At 38.8% G+C, this 19,769-nt stretch overlaps 1 protein-coding gene across 7 annotated transcripts in view; it reads left to right on the top strand.

The window, feature by feature from the left end:
* LOC145481223 (uncharacterized) overlaps window positions 1-17,042 on the top strand; it is a 29,163-nt gene extending 12,121 nt beyond the window's left edge. For all 7 annotated transcript variants that reach the window (XM_081459667.1, XM_081459669.1, XM_081459664.1 and 4 more), the window contains 5 exons: window positions 66-143; window positions 750-817; window positions 8,605-8,715; window positions 13,426-16,054; window positions 16,407-17,042. In XM_081459667.1, coding sequence (XP_081315793.1) covers window positions 66-143; window positions 750-817; window positions 8,605-8,715; window positions 13,426-16,032 — 2,864 coding nt within the window. In that variant the 3' untranslated portion in view covers window positions 16,033-16,054; window positions 16,407-17,042. The remainder of the gene's footprint in view (window positions 1-65; window positions 144-749; window positions 818-8,604; window positions 8,716-13,425; window positions 16,055-16,406) is intronic.
* The last annotated feature ends 2,727 nt before the right edge of the window (window positions 17,043-19,769 follow it).

The following is a 19,769-nucleotide window of genomic DNA, read 5'->3' as shown; positions in this document are numbered from 1 at the left end:
TTCACTTTTTCGCTACTTCTTCGTCTTCTGTACTGAAAATTGTTTTTTTCAATTCTGTTACTCAGGGAATTTCCACGAGGCCCTGAATGATGCAACGGCCGCAGTCAATTTGGAAACAACTTTGATTAAGGCCATAGAAACAGGTAAAATCCTTGACTCAACTAATTTATAACATGAATTTTACAATAACTTCAGAAATTATCGCGCGCTCGTTACGTTGGCTAATTTTTGATGTCAAGAAGCAAACAGACGCCTTAATTTATAACTTATGCGATGTTGATGCGACGAGCAAAAGCGGCTGAGCGGACAATTTGACGATTTATTATTGTAAAAAACAAATTGACGCCAGTTTTTCATGCGTCTGTCCTGTCATTGACAATAAATTTCGTCATAACATTGTCAAAGTAGCTAGTCTGTGGATCCACTCGGCTATCACCTCGTGGATCCACAGCTATTTTGACAATGTTATGATGAAATTCATGATCAATAACAGGGTAGACGCATGAAAAACGGGCTTCAATTTGTTAAATGGAAAGCAGCTTTCGTATCGAATTCTTCAAATGCAAATGACATTAATATCTTTTCAGCAATATTCCCTCGCATGAGCCTCCATTTCAAGCTATCTCGAGTTCAATACCAAATTACGAATATGGCTTTTTACAAGAATAAATCAGGTTTTGGGTGTTTCCACCTGTGCATTAATATTGTAGATAGTATTTTGTGACCTGATATTAAATTATTTGTTGCAGGTGCAAGTGCTTGTGAGCACCTACAGTGTTATCGAGACGCCATGTCGTGGTGTGAGAAGGGATTGGCAGTATCCTTTATAATATCAATTATTCATGTTCTTTGCCAGCTGTAAAAGGAACTATCATGATACCTATAGCGATTCCAGCGAAAGTTGTAAAGAGGTAAATTACAAAAAGCTGTGTTGTCTCTGCCTTATATATATGCCGCTAAAATCCCGCTAAGCATAATAAGGCGTCAAGAAGTCTTACAGCCGTGGTTATGGTAACTTCAGGCTATTTACAAAAGTCACAATGATTTCAAAGTAAATTGTAATTGCAAAAACCTAAGGCTTCTATCAAACCCCTTCTCCACTGTACAGTCTTGAAAGAATGAGTTGTTACTTCAAGGGGCAACTTGATTGAGATTCTCATCAGGAGAAACGAATAGCCATCTCCGACTTAAAGGAAGAATAGTTTTAGGAAATAATATAGAGTTTGAAAGCCAATTTTTATACGCTCAGTTGCCTGGCAACCCAGAGAACAACTTAGAAATTAAATTGTGTAATTGTAACAAAAGTGAAATGTTGCTCTCTCGAAAATTATTAATCTACACACTATTTCTAGGCTGCCTTTTCTTCAGATCAACAGAGCCGCCATTTTTCTAAAGGTTTACCAAGATGACTTTGCTGTGATTTTTTTCTCGCACTGACTTTCACGTGAGGTCAAATCCCTTTGTACTCCAACGTGCCAAATTCTCATTCAAATTTCCTACAAAAAATATCCTTTGATTCTTACAGTCTCGAAATAAGTCACTCATTGGATAACTATGCCGTGCACAGCATTCTTCGCCTGTTAGGTGTGCTAGTTTACATTAATTTCTACCCGCCCACGTTACTTACCAATTTCAGTTTATTACATAGCAATTGATAGATTAGTGTTTCTTAAAGATATCTGTTGTTTACTAGCTGGGAGGTCCGTATAGTGAATCAAAGGCCCTATGCCTGGGCTGTCTCGTGTCACTTGTGCGAAGAAATCCACTGCCAAACCAAACAAGTGTAGTGCAAGCGTAACACTAGATCAACTAGACAGGATACATTTTCACCTCCGTTAATTTTACGGATAAAATTTGACAAGGGCCGATTCGACCCTTATTGTTAACAGTAGCGCATTTAGGGGAGGGGGACAGGAGGCCCGCCCCCACCCCCCCCCCCCACCTTATTTTGGGTGAAAAAAGAATCGCAGAAGGAAGAAAACCCGGCAGGGCAAGCAAGAAAAACAAAAACGAGCCCCCCCCCTTAGCTCAAAGACTGGATATTGCCCCCCTGCCCCCCCCTTTAGCTCAAGGTCTGGATCCGCCACTGCTGTTAATTAACTTTTGTAAGTTATACCTGTTCTCTTCCTCTCGGAAAGTATGGATCATGCAATAGTTTTAAATCGGCTCATTGCAATCCCTAGATTTTCCATGTCTTCCATTTCAGGAATGTTCACGCGGCTCTGTGTTTAAGACAATTTAAGCTTAAGGGCCCATGCCATTAACCGATATTTTCGAGCCGTTGCTAAGGAAAATTTATTCTCATATAACCTCATCATTTTTAGTTAGTTCAGAGTTATTTCATGTGTTTTAACTTTTTCATGATCAGCAGCACTAGTGATGACGTCTTCAGGCAACGCCCATGGTCACGTGACTAATACTGAAAAAACGCGAAGGCTCCCAGGCAAATCACATTACCGAGATTTTTTTCATTGATTTAATATTTTAATTTAAATCTTCATTACGCTATGCATAGATTTTGTTTCATTTCTAAAAGGTCAGATTTTGAGAGAATTTCAAAATATTAAAAGTTTGGTAATTTTCTGAAAAAAGCATGATTTCGAAAAAGGAATGCATAGCTATGTTTCCAGCGTTGGCTTTAATCGAAATCCGTCCAAAAACGCTGGATTTAATGAAAAACCGCGTTTCCTTTAGCATTTAACGAAACCGGAAGTGCGCCCGATATATGTGGGAAGTTACCCTATCAGCGCGTGCGCAATTTACACTACCAGCGCTCTTCGGTAAGATCAAACACAGCTACACGGAGTTAGTTTTTCTCTTTCTATTGCTCTTGTTTTTCTTTTTTCTCATATTTTGTCTTTGCTTGTACTTCTGTTACTTTGCATTTTGTGAAACACAAAGAAAAGCATATAAAATGTGAGCGAATTTGGAAGTTATTGAGTTGTTTTTATTTTCCGCGCACAGGCTGACGTAAGTAACCGGAAGTGAAATTTCACCTCCTTAGCAACGCGCGCGAGCGCGCGCATAAATCGGTTAATGGGCCCTTAAATCTGTTGTTTGTTGTTATATTTCATGGATTGAAATGATACTAATATCAGAAGAATCGAAAACCAGTCAACGAGAATAAGTTCTGGGTCAGAATTCGCGTATTGCTTCAAAGTTTAGACTGTGTACATCAGGATGTACACGGGCTACTCCCATGCTAAGCCTGAAATGTAAAATAAGAGATATGCAAACGTTGCACTTTCGGAAGCATTACGAAGCCAATTCGGTCTGACCTGATGACCTGATCTGACCATGGTGGTATATATACAGGAAGATATTGATCACAAACCTAACAATTAATTTTTTGCCAGTTAAGGTTACAGTATACCTTCAGGGGTGTCTCGCGCGCAAGCGATGTGGCGCGTGCAGTTTAAGCTGTAGGTACCGAAACCCCTATATCAAATTAAAGCCTATGGGGCTGGCTATCAAACTATACCAAGAATTTTGAAAGAAAATGAATTATCGAATTTTTCACGACCACTAAATGCGAGCGCCCGAATCACCTTTCGAAAGCTACAAGTCAAAGCGAATTTCGTTTTTCGCCAATTTAATTTTTTCCTCGGTTTCAGGGCCCAAAGCCCTTAAAAAACGCGTCTGCGTTTTGGCATATTCAATTGCAATAAGAAGTTACAGAACATTTTCGAAATAGGATTAAAAAAATGTGGAGTGATCGTACAAAAATCGCTCTCGAAGAAAAAGTATTTCGAAATTAACAATTCCCAGACACGCTTTTGTAGTTTATATGTTAAACTAGCCACTGTCCAAATTTAAGAGCAATTGAACAAATTCCCTTTGAGTTATAACTCTTTAAAGTGTCTGCCTCAAGTGAAAACATTTATTCGAGAAAACAGCGCTAAGAAAAATTTTCTGCTTCGCAAACAAACTCCGCCCACAAACGCCTCCAACTGGGTTCTCAGATAACTAAGCCAATCAGTGCAGAGAAAGTTTACTACCGTTAACCTCCTGGTGAAATTTACGCGCGAATCTCTAAAAAACTCTTGTGTTTCGCAATGCGCTCAAGGAACCGAAGGCAGAGAGATAATTTTTCTGTAGCTCGTTTTTTCTTGAAGCTGGTCTGGCAAAATGGAGAAGACTAAAAAGGATACGAACGCTAGAGTGGCTGAGCGAAGGAAACAAACAAAAGAAAGCGCGGAGAGAAACTGTGTGTGGGCAACTGTGCATGGATAATATTTCAAATGGTCTCAATGAGTCCGACGATTCGTCGATATCGGACTCATCAGAAGAGTCTCTGTCAGCATCCCTGTTATTGCTGTCAAGTTCCGAAATTTTTACAGAACCTTTCTTTTCTCTTACCACGGATATTTGCCCGCCTTATACGATAACTATAGCTTCATCCGCGTGGCGAACTTTCGCTTCTTCACTCATTGATGTATTTTCATTCGTTCTTCGCTGTTTTCGCTTTTTCGAACTGGTCCATGGTTTAAACGTGGTCTATGTTTACTTATAACTTAATAGAGACACGCCTAATACTGATCAACTGAGTAGTCAATTCGTGACATCCATATAGGTAATTCCCGCGAAAATCGTCTCGGTTGATTGCATACGCGCTATAGGGCTGTCAATCAAGAGGTAAACTTTTACTTCCGGTGAAAACATAAAACCGCCATTTCTCCGCCAATATTTAGCCTTTTTCAAAAATTTTTTTCAGAAATTGGAGATTATTCTTCGACCACTATTTTGACCCAAAAATCCAAATTTGAAGAAAATTGCCGACCCGAAGGTATACTGTAACCTTAAACCGGTCTGCTTATTCGCAGAAAATGCATCTTAGAAGTTAGTTTTTTAATCCACTCATTGTCATCTTTAGATTTTTTTTCTTGCGTGACTGAAATCCGTCACTTCAGCATTTTCAGCCTCTGATTTGTTGTCAAATTTGATTTAAGCGCATGTTAGTTGCGTGAACCAAGGGCTCGGACACTAACAAAATAAAACGCTAAAAACGGCCTGTCAAAAATAGCTACAAACTTTTGAGTAGTCTCCACGCTCTTCATCCCGGTCCCCGCGAAATATCAATAAGGAAAGTGTCTTAAATCTGTACAGCGTGCTTGAAACTCGTATTTCCAAAATCAATAGGCGAATCTTTGCTGACGTCATTGTTTACATTTTTCGTCATTAACATACGACTTTCCGCATAGAAGGCATCATGCTAGACACGATTTTACTAGAGAAACGTTAAGAGCTTGTGAAACTTAGTAAGTGGTGAAATTTCTGGCTCTTTGGGTGTAATATTCGAGGAGAAATTGGCTTTCAAAAACATCAAAATTTCTGTGTGGCAAAAGCGTTAATGAGCCCATACATTCTTTGTAAAATTTTTGAGCCTTTACGTGTAAACCCTCGTCGCAAAAAAAAGTATTCAATACATCGCGTATTCAATACATTCCTTGGGACAGTTAATGGTGCTGTGCCCTTTCAATATTAAGTATTAATCTCTTTGTAGCTCCATCAGAAACTGTATCGCTTATGGTAATGAGGCAAATGTTGTAAACAAAGATTCTCCTGTAGCACCAAACGTCGTCAATTGACCAATTGTCCACGTGACTAAAGTCACGTGGACACGAGGATATGGAGGCGAGCGAGGTCTTGAAAATGCTTAAATTTTGTGCAAAGTTTGAAGTTGTACTACGAAAACAAATTCTGTCAGTTGTTGGGAATCACTTGAAATCAGGCTTTTACACCGTAAATTAAATAGTAGAAAGCGAGGAAGTTCGTTAAGTGCATTCAACAGAAACTCTCTCAAATACACCAACGATCAGAGAGGTAGCCTCGACTGAAATTGACCCGTTTTTTAGTGAAAATAATAGGTCGAGAAAAACACAAGATGATGCACCATCACAGTGCCGACTTACAAACAACAAAACAACTCTCACAAACAAAGCACTATTTTGAATTTACTTACGGTGACTTTCCTCGCCACTTTTAAGTGAATAGAGATAACATTGCAGCGGCAGATCCAGACCTTGAGCTAAGGGGGGACCCAGGTTTTGTTTTGATTGCCTTGCCGGCTTTTCTTCTTTCTGCGGTTTCTTCTTTCTTTACCCAAAATAAGGGGGGCCAGGGCCCTAGATCCGCCACTGCCTTGTGTTGATAAATCGTCGATGGAAGTGTACAAAAGGGCAAAGGTTGACGATTACAGTTAGTTCACTCACAAAAATTGATCAACACGACGATAACACCCGATATGAAGACGTTACCGAGACCAAGGTTAGAGATAGGAAAATCCGGACCAGGCTAAAAATCAATCAGATTGTAGGATTCGTTACCGTGCCCTCTTGATATAAATAATACTAGTAATAATCATGGATTAGCTGAGTGCGTTCGAGTCAATACAGTTAAAACCTTTGGATACTGTCTTCAGAATTAATATTACTCTTGAAGCCGGATTTATTTTTGTTGATTGTCATGACGAACACATATTTTGAATAATAGTGTTCACTTCTACACCAAAAGAACACTTAATTGTAATACTTACACAAATTCATGATAAATGAGGTGTTTGGCACACTGTTCATGAACTGGTATGTAAAACTAGCACACACACAAGATCGGGTTTCAAGTCGACATCGCCTATTTAAAGTTGAATAAATAAAGGGCCAAAATATTAAAAAAATATCAACAAAAAGAACTCGACCTGATGTGTAAAACTGATAAGAAAACAAGAAATTATATTACTTTATTGCCGTGCAACAAAATGCCCAACAGAAGCCGAGAAAACTGAATAGGGGAAATAAGTTTTAACTCATTGACTTTAGAGGACAAAACGAAAAGTTTCCATTCTTGTATTATATATAACGGCCAACATTTGAGAAAACAAAGGAAAATAAAAGCGAAAGACACGAGTAACAACCAATTTGAAAACAAGAAATGAAATAATTTCTTCGCCGCGTGACGAAACATTACAGCGCTGCGAATGAAAGATGAAAGTTGTAAATCTAAAACGCGACAAAACAAGCCAATTTTTCAGATCAATCGTATTTCAACCGTATTAAATTAGTAACCACTTAGTTCTTTTCTCAGCAGTTCTGTGATAGCTGTATAAGACTCCAAAAAATATATCTGAATGAAACCGAATAAACTAAACATACCGCGTGGAGGTCGCCGTAAATTAAATATGCAGCAATCCAACGTGCAACAAGTTTCTGTTCACTTTTAAATCCTAAATTCCTAAATTCATAAATACACGGAACCAATTGAAAAGAAATGCAAAAGCAAGCTCAATAACAAGGAATTTTTATTCACCCGAGGTGAAGAAACCTATGTAAAAGCAAAAAATGTTCAAAATTTTCGTTAACGCGCTTCACTGCACAGCAGCATGTTCAAATTAATTCTTCACACTAAAGCGAAAGCTTGAGTTTTTGCCGACGACGTCTCCGACTGTTGCATTCATTTTATCGGCCGTGGCGTTAGCAATCGTTCCAAAAGTTAAATTCAACTTCGAAGTAATACATATGGGTTATTGACCAAGTGTGAGGTCAAGATAGCTGGATATTGGCCAAGTTCTTTTTTGCGTGTTTATGGACTGAGACGGAGTCGAGGTCCATACCCTTACATAAAAGAACGAGGCCAATGTCCAGTTATCTTGACCAAACAAGCTTGGCCAGTAAAGGATTTATTATATGGCTTTCGGGGAAATTTTTCTTGCGGGACACGGCGGGTAGTCCCGAGCGGGCAAGATAGCTCCATCTTGCCCGCTCGGGTAGCCAATCACAGCGCAGGGTTTGATTCATCTTGCCCGCTCACAGAGCTGGCCATACAATAATGTATATTACTATTTTTGTTTTCTAAAGTCCGGGAAACTGCTTTAACTCCGCGATCGATATTCAGAACTTAACTTACTTGGAAACGTACAACCGATCGTTATGGTTTGAGGACTCTGTACTTGTTGATCTTCCATTCTGAGGCCACGTGAACATTGATTTGTATTTTTCCTTTCTATTTTAAATCTCAAAGCAATAATTTCTCCATGTTATGAGTGAGAACAAGACCTTTGATTTGTAGATTTGGCACGCAACGCGCCATTACCAGTTCCCGGCGGCCAAAAAAATCTCACATGAGATCGAGGCCATTTGTGCAGCAAGCCAGCCAGCCAGGCAGGCAGCCACTCCAAGATGGCGTCCAAACCCTGAAATCATATGGCATCGACCGCGATCGATAACCGCGGGACATTTTAAATCCCCTGGAAATACTATGCGTTCTCCTTCGTCGAACGCAATAAATAATATGCACATAAATAGAAGTTATTAAACGAATTTCTTAGTATATATAACAACTGTCTCCATTGGACGCGAAAATATGCTCGGATATTTGTCCACAGACATTATCAGCTCCGAGAAGCTATTATATAATGTCCCTTGACAAATATCCCAGTATATTGTCGCGCCAAATGTAGGCTATTGTGTTTATTATCCTTCAAATATTTTTCGTAATACGCGCAGTCTTGAAAATCGGGGAACATCACTCGGATATTCCCCAAGCTGGGGGAATATTCAGTCACTTGACCCGTTATATTTTAATTATGTCATGTGCCTTAACCCTAAGCAGATTGACAAGGCTAACAAGACATTACTAGATTTACGAGCCAGGTGTGTTGGAGATCGAGTTAAATTACAAGAAGCAAAGAGCAATCCCGAAACTCTCTCCGTGAAGGGCCAGGTGAGTAATGCTAGAGGAAGATATATTCTCGGCTTTAAAGGGAAGATTAAATAATGCCGGACTTGATATAAGTTGTACAAGAAACCTCTTGTACGGAAACGTGCAACGAGATATACTTCTATTACTCATTATAAAATAACTGAGATACTACGCACGCTCTGATTGGTCAATAGAGTTGCTAAACCTATGTTCTATTGTACCGGTAAACAACGGTTTTCGATCTATGGCAGCTCTACGCGGAAACCAGGCAACTCGGAACTCTAGCGATAACAAATGTAATTAACAGTTTTGCCTTTCGCTGGCTGAGATATCAATAACACGAATATCTTTTCATTCAACGTATACACGGAAATTTGCAAGGAAAACAGGACCAGAAGTTGGTCATATAAAGCTTTATCTTTTTTTCCACGGCAAAACTTTTACGCCGACTTCGGTTACGTTTGAGATTAAGATTACGGACGTTTTAAACCCCTATTTCGGCGCTTTCCACGGTCTGTGGAGGACGAAATCATCTGGGCTTGACTGATCAATTTGGGTTGTCTAAAAAGCAGGGAAGAGATTTCTTTCTATCAGAAATTTTGAGTTTAAACTCAATGGATGCATGCATAACACGATAAATGAATTTGACTTCCACAAGCTTAGCTTTCAAGCAATAGTTTTCATTTAGCAAACTACAGAGAGAAACACGGACTTCATAGCCTCCAGCATAAGTAAATATATTCTGAATAAATTTCGGAGGCAGCGTTTCTGTTACTAACCTTTATTCCATTCGCAAAACTTTGGAAAGTTATCGTTTAAAATTGCGTCGAATCACTTCGCAGCACATGAAGTTTGGACTATTTGTACACTTTTCGTACAGCCTTTTACTTTCGTGATGACCGAGTCCACCGATTCCTTTGAGTGAATTAATATGCTTTTTGCCTTTCACCGATAACCTTTTCCTTTCTTTTCTTAAAGCTTTCTTAGCGTGAAATGTTTTCGTCGCTTTGCTCTGCGGATTTCGTATCCGGGCCGGAGTCTCTGCTTTCATTCTTTCAGTCGCTGTGATTGGTTTGTCGCGTCATGTCACGAATTTGATGACAATAAGCAACTTGATCACGGAAGTACAATAAATTTTCTCCTCATTGACAGACTTTTTCCATAGTTATTTCATAAAAGCAATAGACCACTCTTTCTTTGGGTTCGCCGGCGCAATAAACCACTTGGGACGTTGGGGGAACACTCGAAAAGTATGTAAATCACGAGCCGTTAGGCGAGTGATTTACAAACTTTTCTCGTGTTCTTCCAACATCCCGCGTAGTTTATTGCGCCAGTAAACCAATAGAAAGAGTGGTCGATTGCTTAATTAGAAGCAAAGAGCTAGCACGAGCTGTTAACGTAACAATGACTCGAGCAAAGATAATTTACAGTTCGAGAATTAAAATAAGACGAAATAGAAAACAACATCTTTTTGTTTGTATCCGTTTTCTCTATATATACAAGCATTCTGTCACTAATGCTGTTCTCTTTATTGACTACGCTACTTAATATCTATTTTATTTTAGTAGAATTCTAGTATTACACTAATGCAGATGCTGCAATCTGATTGGCTCAGCTACTCATATACTATTGTGGACGTTTTTCCGAACTTTTTGAACCTTTGATTTCGTTGAAACGTAAAGTTCAATAATGCGTAGAAATATAATTAGAAACCGTTATTTGCGTTTATTTCAGTCGGAATTCTACTTAAAAAAATTAGATTATTCGCTCTCGATTTCTATGAGGCGATAGTTGACGAGGCAGAAGGCCTCATCAACTATTACCTCATAAAAAATCTGGAGCTCATAATCTAATTGTAGAGTGCGCGTACTCTTGTAGCCTGCGGTTGTTAACAAAATGGCGGCCGCTTCTTTATCTTTTCGAAGTGTCCGTGAAAAGAACTTACATAAAGTTTTTAACAACTTGTAGATTTGTACTCCAACAATTAGATTATTCGCTCTCGATTTGTATGAGTGGAGCTCAGCCCTCGTCATCTAGCAAGTGATAGAAATCTCGAGCTCATGATGTGATTGTCAAATGGAAACGCAAAAAGGAGAACTTATGCTTGTGCTTACATCAAATGAAAACGCGCTGCTGAAAGCATAAGCATATGAATAAACATCGTCCGCAATCTTTTTTTACTGTATCGAGGAGATAGAGAATGGAAACTACGGCAGTTATCAATTCCGCGATACGTACGTGCTCATCTTTACGTCAATTTGCCAGCGAGAACGTGTATGAAGATGTATGAAAATCTTCGGCAACACTCCGCTCCGCATCACATTTTCACCTCTCTTCACGCTGTTTGGAAATGTGACAAGGCATGGTTTCTACTGGGAGCGACCATTGCTAATCAAACTACTTCAACACTTACAATGTTGGACAATTTAAATTAAAAATTGAGACCACCCCTTGCCCCCATTTTATTGATAGAAAAAATGTTGCGCTTCGGGTTAAGGGCCAGTTCATCAGTGATTAGGGGAGAGGGGTGGTTTTATCTTTTTATCTTATCTTGTAACGAGTACATGTATATATTATCTTACCTTGTGTTTACTATTTACAATTTTTTCACTCTTTATGTAACTATATTGTTAAACTATACAAAGGCCGCATTCAACAAAACGAAGGCATTTTGACGTCTCTCCTCTATGTTAAGGAAGTAAAACATTAAGATTATTAATATTATAACCAACCACTCTTATACAGAAGAAGGGTATATTGATTGGCAGCGCCCTGGAATAATTGTCAGCATAATTATATTTTTGTAATTCTAACATTAGACTTCAAACAAAGCCATCGCAATCCAAGGGCAAAATTAATATACTTTGGTTTTTTTATGGATTTATTTTATTATGTTTGCTTACACTTTATACTTTATACTTTATACTTTTGCTGCTACTTTACACTAAAACAATAACAAAAGCTACGTACACTACTTACAATACAACAGAGCTATTAACGCGACTTGCAGTACAAGACAGCTTCTTCACCCTACTTACTTTTAACAATTATTTTAAGGAGCTTTACATTCGTAATGGCAATACATGTATTTTTCAAATTGCAAATTACCCTTATCTTTAAAATGGCATGTCCTTTTATCAATCTAATGCCTTTTAAAAGCATTAACAGGACAAAATGCGAAGCATCATAAAAGAATACCAGAAACTTGATTTTCTATTCTTAACTTGTAATTTACTTTTGTAGTAAATTCAATCCAGTCAAGATTCCTCGCATTTACCTTGTAATAATGTAGATAATATTTAGCATATAATAAACATAGATTAAATTTTCTAACATTGTTATTACCCTTCCCGCACGCCATACCAAGCAATAATACGTAGTTTCCCGGGAATATTGAGTTGTTATGCATCTCATTGAACTAGTTCAACAGCCGATTGTAAAAAGAAGTTGTTGTACTACAGTTTTGATATGTTTGAAGAACTGAGTCAGGCTCACCACAGTAGAAACATCTATTATTGTCTGTAATTCCATAGAGACTAAGCTCTTTCTTCGTAACGACAATGCGATCAATTACTTTAAAGTAAAATTCTCTCAGTTGATTCTCTCTACAAATAGCCTTCACTCTATTAAAGATTTGGTTCCATGGCAAAGCCGTCGGAGCAAAGTTGCGGTCCCATTTTACTGGACCAGTGGCCGGAGGCTTCCGTTCATTGAGAAAAAGCCAATAATAGTCTTTACAGCTAAGTTTCAAGAAGTTGATGGTTAAGACCGAGGATAATTAAAATAGCGTGCTGCCGAATAAAAAGTTGACATTAGGCTTAGCACGCTCCTTGGTGTTTTTCCGTAAGGTGCTCGGGAACGCAGAGATTACTTCCAAATATTTGAAAAAATTACAATTAATTCCATAACGCTGTTGGAACAGTTCAATTGTAAAAAAAACTACCGTGGGCGTCAATTACATCATGCAGCGTAAAGACACCCATTTCAACGGAATTGTGGTAAAAAACGGTCCTTCCGTTAATGAGGATCTCTTTATTATTGAAGAGAATCATCTCTTGTTCATCCTGAGAATTTTAAACACTTGTTAAGTCCAGGAAAGAAAACAAGATATCCTTGTAGAAGGATGGTATGTCTGAATCCTTTAGAAGTTTCTTAACGTAGTTGGAGCATAAGAGAAAATTAAAAAAACCCATATTTTATAAAATAAAATTTTGGAATTTGTGACCAAGTATCATCTTCTTCGTCATCAGTTAAGCGTCCACGTTAAGCGCAGGGACTTAATTTCAACCGCAAACCACCATCGCCATAATCCTGATATAAAACTTCTCTGTTGTTTTTGTCTGGTTTGTTTTTCCATAAGAATTGGAAAGGTAGCGATTGGGTTAGAGATGCTTATTTGTTTGGAGTGTCATCCATGGAACCTGAGTAAACAATTTGAGACACTCCCAAACAGAGAACGTTCACGCAAACGCCAAGCTGCAAGTTTTGTCTTAAGATTATCCACTTTCTTAGTAAAGTTCTTCCGTTCATTGCCCATACTATCACACGAAATAAAGATTCCCAAGACTTTCACCGGTTCATTGGTTCAGGCTAGACCTGTTTAACCACCAAAGCGTTGTTTTGGAACGGTATCGATACTTTCAGCTATAAATCCCGATTTAGCACTTTGTACACTTTTTGGGTAAATATTCATGCTTTCGTCATTAACTGACATAAGTTTTTGTCTCATAGAAAAATACCACCACTTTACCGAATACTACCAAAGATATGAAAGCTAACACAGAAGAAGGAACCTGTTACATCAACGTTGCCACAGAAGTGGGAGACAGGGCTGGAGAAGGAAGCTCCTATGGCAGTCTTGGCAATGCCTATTACCATCCGGGAGATTTCAAAACCGCCATCGAATACCATGAACTAGATCCAAAAATTGCTAAAAAAGTGGAAGACAGGGCTGGACAAAGAAGATCGTATGGTAATCGTGGCAGTGCTTATGAGAGTCTGGGAGATTTCAAAAAAGCCATCGAGTACCATGAACTAGATCTAAAAATTGCCAAAGAAGTGGGAGACAGGGCTGGAGAAGGAAGCTCCTATGCTAATCTTGGCAATGCTTATGACAGTCTGGGAGATTTCAAAAAAGCCATCGAGTACCATGAACGTCATCTAAAAATTGCCAAAGAAGTGGGAGACAGGGCTGGAGAAGGAATGTCTTATGGTAATCTTGGCAATGCTTATCACAGTCTGGGAGATTTCAAAAAAGCCATCGAGTACCATGAACGTCATCTAAAAATTGCCAAAGAAGTGGGAGACAGGGCTGGAGAAGGTAGCTCCTATGGTAATCTTGGCAATGCTTATGACAGTCTGGGAGATTTCAAAAAAGCCATCAAGTACCATGAACGTCATCTAAGAATTGCCAAAGAAGTGGGAGACAGGGCTGGAGAAGGAAAGTCGTATGCTAATCTTGGCAATGCTTATCACCATCTGGGAAGTTTCAAAAAAGCCATCGAGTACCATGAACCTCATCTAAAAATTCCCAAAGAAGTGGGAGACAGGGCTGGAGAAGGAATGTCGTATGCTAAACTTGGCAATACTTATGACAGTCTGGTAAATTTCAAAAAAGCGATCGAGTACCATGAATGTCATCTAAAAATTGCCGAAGAAGTGGGAGACAGGGCTGGGGAAGGTAGCTCCTATGGTAATCTTGGCAATGCTTATGACAGTCTGGGAGATTTCAAAAAAGCCATCGAGTACCATGAACGTCATCTAAGAATTGCCAAAGAAGTGGGAGACAGGGCTGGAGAAGGTAGCTCCTATGGTAATCTTGGCAATACTTATCACCATCTGGGAAATTTCAAAAAAGCCATCGAGTACCATGAATGTCATCTAAAAATTGCCAAAGAAGTGGGAGACAGGCCTGGAGAAGCAAGTTCCTATGGTAATCTTGGTATTTGCTTTGAATCTATATGTTCTCTGCAAAAAGCCCTTGATTGTTATCATTCTAGCGTCCGATTGTTCAATGATCTTAGGCAGAATCTGCAAGGTAAAGATGAGTGGACAATTAGCTACCGCGATGTTCATAATGTGGTTTATATCAGATTATGGCGCCTGATTTTAAAACAAGGTGACGTAGTTGAGGCTTTGTTTGCTGCTGAGCAAGGACGTGCACAAGCTCTAAGAGATCTTATGAATTCAAAGTACGAAACTAAAACACCACATACTGGGGAAAAAATGACTTGCGACACATTAAAATGCCTCCCTTCAGATACAGTCTTTATGGCAGTTCACGAAAGAGAAATAATTTTCTGGATCATTCAAAATGGAAAAGATGTTCAATTAACAAGAAAACAAATCAGTGATAATAATTCGAAGGAAAATGCGAGCAGAGTGTTGGAGTCTTTAATTCACAATGCTCTTGAGAAAATTGGTGTCAGTATAGGTGGGAGATGCGAAGATCCTCCCACTCACTCATATCCCAATCCTTTAAGAACACTGTATGACGTTATCATTAGCCCCATCAAAGACTTGATTAATGGCAATGAACTGATATTTGTTCCCGAAGGTCCATTATGCTTGGCTCCTTATGCTGCATTCATGGATTCTAATTCAAAGTACTTAAGCGAGTCTTTCAGAATCCGGGTCATTCCGTCATTGAATAGTTTGAAACTGATCAGAGATTGTTTACCAGATTACCACAAGAAGTCTGGGGCGCTGCTTGTGGGTGATCCATGCTTAGAGCAAGTTCGTTATTATGGGTTAAACCTAGAAGAGCTGCCATTTGCAAAGATGGAAGTACAGATGATTGGGAAAATACTCAACACTATTCCCCTCACTGGAAAAGAGGCAACAAAAGCCCAAGTGTTGAGAAAACTCCCCTCAGTTGCTTTGGTGCACATTGCAGCACATGGTAGAATGGAAACAGGAGAAATTGCTTTGGCACCCAACCCTACGCGAGCATCCCAAATCCCTGTTGAAGAAGACTTCGTGCTAAGAATGAATGATGTGAAGAGAGTTCAAATGCGAGCAGGACTGGTTGTGTTAAGTTGTTCCCGTAGTGGCCATGGTGAGATTAAGGCTGAGGGTGTGGTTGATATTGCACGAGCCTTCTTGGGTGCCGGTGCTCGTTCTATTTTTGTATCCCTGTGGGCAATTGACGACGAAGCCACTCTGGAGTTCATGAAGAGTTTCTACCTTCACCTAGCGGAAGGAAGAAGTTCCAGTGAATCTCTGAACCGCGCCATGAGGTGTCTGAGAGAGTCTGAGAAATTTAGCGAAGTGAAGTACTGGGCTCCATTTGTACTCATCGGTGATGATGTTACCTTGGACTTTGTTAAAGGCGATTAGATGAACTTCAATATATCTAAAGGTAATTAAGTGTTTGTTAAATGTCGAGATGATACAATCGGAAATTAAGTAATATCATTGAAGTTTCGACTTGGTGCAGTTTCCTTTGTCACGCACAAATCACAAGACTTTGGCACTTCTTGAAAATCTGAGATGACCGAATTAATATACACGATACGTAAAACGTGTTGCAAAAGTGCAAACTTATAATGTAAAATACTACAATACTTGCGTTGCACGTTTGTGGTCGCCATGACGTTCTTCTTTGTTCCTGCAAGGAAATGAAATTATCAATAGCTTCAGAGAAGGTTAATAAAATGATCAAAGGTTCCAATCAATAGGAGCTAACAGTGTGGCTTTTTCTTACCTTTTAGGTTGTTCAGTGCGTCTATAAATACTGATGGGAGGACTCTTTTGATTTGTTATTACGGGACTGCTAAATACTATTAGCTTTTTTAGTGTACATAGCTAACTGGCCAACATTGAGTTTGCAGGAAAATGCTTTTCTTCTGATTATACAGCATCTGAGTCGTATCATTGTGTATCGTAAAGGCGTTTGCAAACTTAATTTTAAAAATGAATCCCGCGATATTCGAGTCTACTATTTTATCTTACAGACTTGAACATATTAGTTTATAGGACGGTTTTGAGAATCTTAGAAGTTATCACAAATTAATAGTAAACTCAGGAAATAACAACGTTTTAGTCATTTCAGAAAATAAGAGTGTTCAAATTAAATATTCAAAAGTGAAAAGAATAAGTATTTCTTAGAGAACGCCTAGAAGCGAATGTTTGCGGAATTTAGTGGTTGTAACATGGTTACATTGTCATGTGTCGTGTAACGTATTTTGTGCACGTTGTTTGAATTTCTATTGATATCATTTTGTGTTTTACTCTCATGCAATGATTGTGGAACTGCTGAAGATAAGTAACAGTTCTAAAAGGGCCTCACGTTTTCGTACCTTATAATAAAGTTACAAGATTCAAGCTAAATAAGCGGAAAATATTGTTTAGCGTTCAGTAATTTTACTTCCTCTGTTATAACAGGTACTTTCCAAACAAATATTTGCCCTTAAAATTACCACCAGTTACAGGTAGTTCATCAGGACTACAAGTGGTGGTATCACACATTGCTACAACACAAGTTCCTTTAGCGCTGGGTGCACCTTCAGCTGCGTATTCTTTATATTCCTCTTTGGTCTAACATCCACAATTAAATTCAAAACCGTCCTCTGTCTGGAAACTTTCCACTCCACGCACTCATTTTTCTTCCTCGCAATCCTCGGAAACCATGTTTTTGTCACAACTTTCTTGAGTGTTCTGTGCACTCTCCCCTTCTCCAAAGCAATCCAGGCAGTAAATGTGGGCCTCGTGTCCACCGGCAAGTGGAAATAGGAATACAGGCCGTCCATGCCTATGCGGTCTACACACAGAAAGTCAAAAAATAAATAAATGAACAAATAAATTTGTTCTACCTCCCAACTCAAATACGTTTTCTGATTTGAGGTGGACGAATCACGTGTCATGGGTCAAAACTCACTAACTCCCTAGGGAAACAACAACTTGAATTTTCGACTTGCATGTGATCAGGGCGTACGCCTTGAAATCACGGTAAATTTATGTGCCACGCGGCGTCAAGCATAATTTTTTTTGCAGTCTGGTTTTATCTTGAGTCTGAAAGTTTAACAAAACACTTAACGACTGGCCCCATCGGAAACAATGAGTTTAATTGAGGGTCCAGGTATAACAAAGCTGTTTCCCCTAGGGTCAGTCATTGAATGCTTAAAATAAATAGATCAATAGAAAAAAAATAGGTCATAATAGCATGCTGGCTCTAAACCTACTTTAGCACCACCAGGACACCAAATACACTCGAACATATAATGGCTTATAATCTAAGAATATTCACAAGAATATTTTTAGCCTACAATCAGCAGAAAAGTAAGAATATTCAGCCTTGGCCGAAAAAATTTATTCTTATGACAAAAAGAGCGTAAATAAGCAACTATACTAACCTTTAATAGCCGGGACTAGTCCAAATTTATGGCTGACCAACCCAAAAACCATCAAATGCGGAATTTTCATCATGTTGCTGCCTGGCAACCGAAAGGACACAGAAACTATTCGACGATTTATGACTCAAGAACGTGGACAATTATAAGATTATATCGACTAGATAGACGATGATGTGTCTCCGAGGCGTTAGCGAGTCCAATAATTGTGCCACGTCTATAAAAAAGGTTGATCGAATCTATTTGCTATTCACCTAAGGAAACAATATGGCAGACGATGCTCCTCTAACGATATTCTCTGCGCCACTAATTTATTTCTTATTCTGTCCCCCAAGCCCGTGTTAATAAAATATTGAAAGAATAAACTAAGCGTTATCTTCAGTATTAGACAAAGCAGTCAGGAGGACCATTTTGGAGGCGGAAATTCAAGGGAACTAGTATTTTCGAGCCGGCCTTGAACGAAGATTTAAAACACGGACATAAGTCAAATGAGGTAGAAAACCAAAAAACTTGTAAAAGTAATTACGCTTGGGTGGACCTACATGTGAAAGGGCCAGGAAGCAGCTCTCATAACTTTTGACATAAATGGCTTGATAGCCTTTGAGAGAACAATAAAACAAACAACAGAAACAATGTTCCTGGCCTTAAAACAATAATAGCTGCTGCAATAATAAAAGAATGGCAGCTTACGAGAGCTGCTACGTACACTTCTGATGCGAAAAGGACGGCTTGAGATACGTCTCTTAAATGATGCAAGTTTGTTTTCGTTCTTTGACTGTTCGTAAGGAACAGTTCAGATGTATATCTGTTTTGGCTGATTTTTGTTGCCCTTCAACAAGCTTATGGGTGGATGGGTCAGGCCGAAATATCTTCTGGACAAGAGCGCTACAGCCGAGCCAAGAGAAAACATTGCTGGAAATGATCTCGTTGTGGTAACAAATGAATGCTTCCGTCATTTTTTGCTATTACTTCGTACGGCCATGCAACTTTAGGCATTGCGCTTTAATTTTGTTTTTCACCGCATGAGTAAAGTGAGTTCCCGTCATTATAGCTCAACTAAAAAGGAAATTTTGATTAAAATTCACTCTTTGACAGAAAGAGTAAGTTAAATGGAACAAAGCTAAACCTAAATGAACTGGATAAAGATGTTATGGCAAGATTCCTAATTTAATTAAGAAATTATCGCAACCTGAATTACCTTTAGTATTGCGTTTCTTCAGCTCTTTTGATGGCTGGCCTCTGCGATAAGCTAAATTGTCGTTGCACCCTGCCTGACCATGGCTTATGTATCGGTACATTGCCTTGCTGATGACGAATATTTTCCATAGAAAGAGCAACTACCAATGACCAAAGGATGTTAAAGAACCAGTTCCAGGCAATAAACAATATAGGACGATATAAGATTATTCTATCTAATTTTTTAGTCTTTTTTGTCCGCGATTCCCAAAAACCGTAGAATATCAATATCAAGCCTTCAGCCGTAACTATATTTTATACCATGCCATAGAAAATACAGTGGCCAGCACAATCAATACGAGATACGCGCTGTGGACGATACGAAGGTTGAGTGTAATGCCGTCGAGTATTTTCTATGGCATGGTATAACGGTTAACATATGCGTGGAGAGATACTTGTCAAGTAAGGTTTTGAAAAATCTAAAATACGTTTGATGCACAGCTATTTCAATTAACGTTGTCGGATAAAAGCGTCAAGCCTAAACAAATT

The sequence above is a fragment of the Orbicella franksi genome, chromosome 3, assembly GCF_964199315.1.
Source record: "Orbicella franksi chromosome 3, jaOrbFran1.1, whole genome shotgun sequence".
In the NCBI taxonomy this organism is placed as follows: domain Eukaryota; kingdom Metazoa; phylum Cnidaria; class Anthozoa; order Scleractinia; family Merulinidae; genus Orbicella; species Orbicella franksi.
Note: the sequence above shows the minus strand (reverse complement) of the source record. Positions and strands in the feature narration are given on the sequence as shown.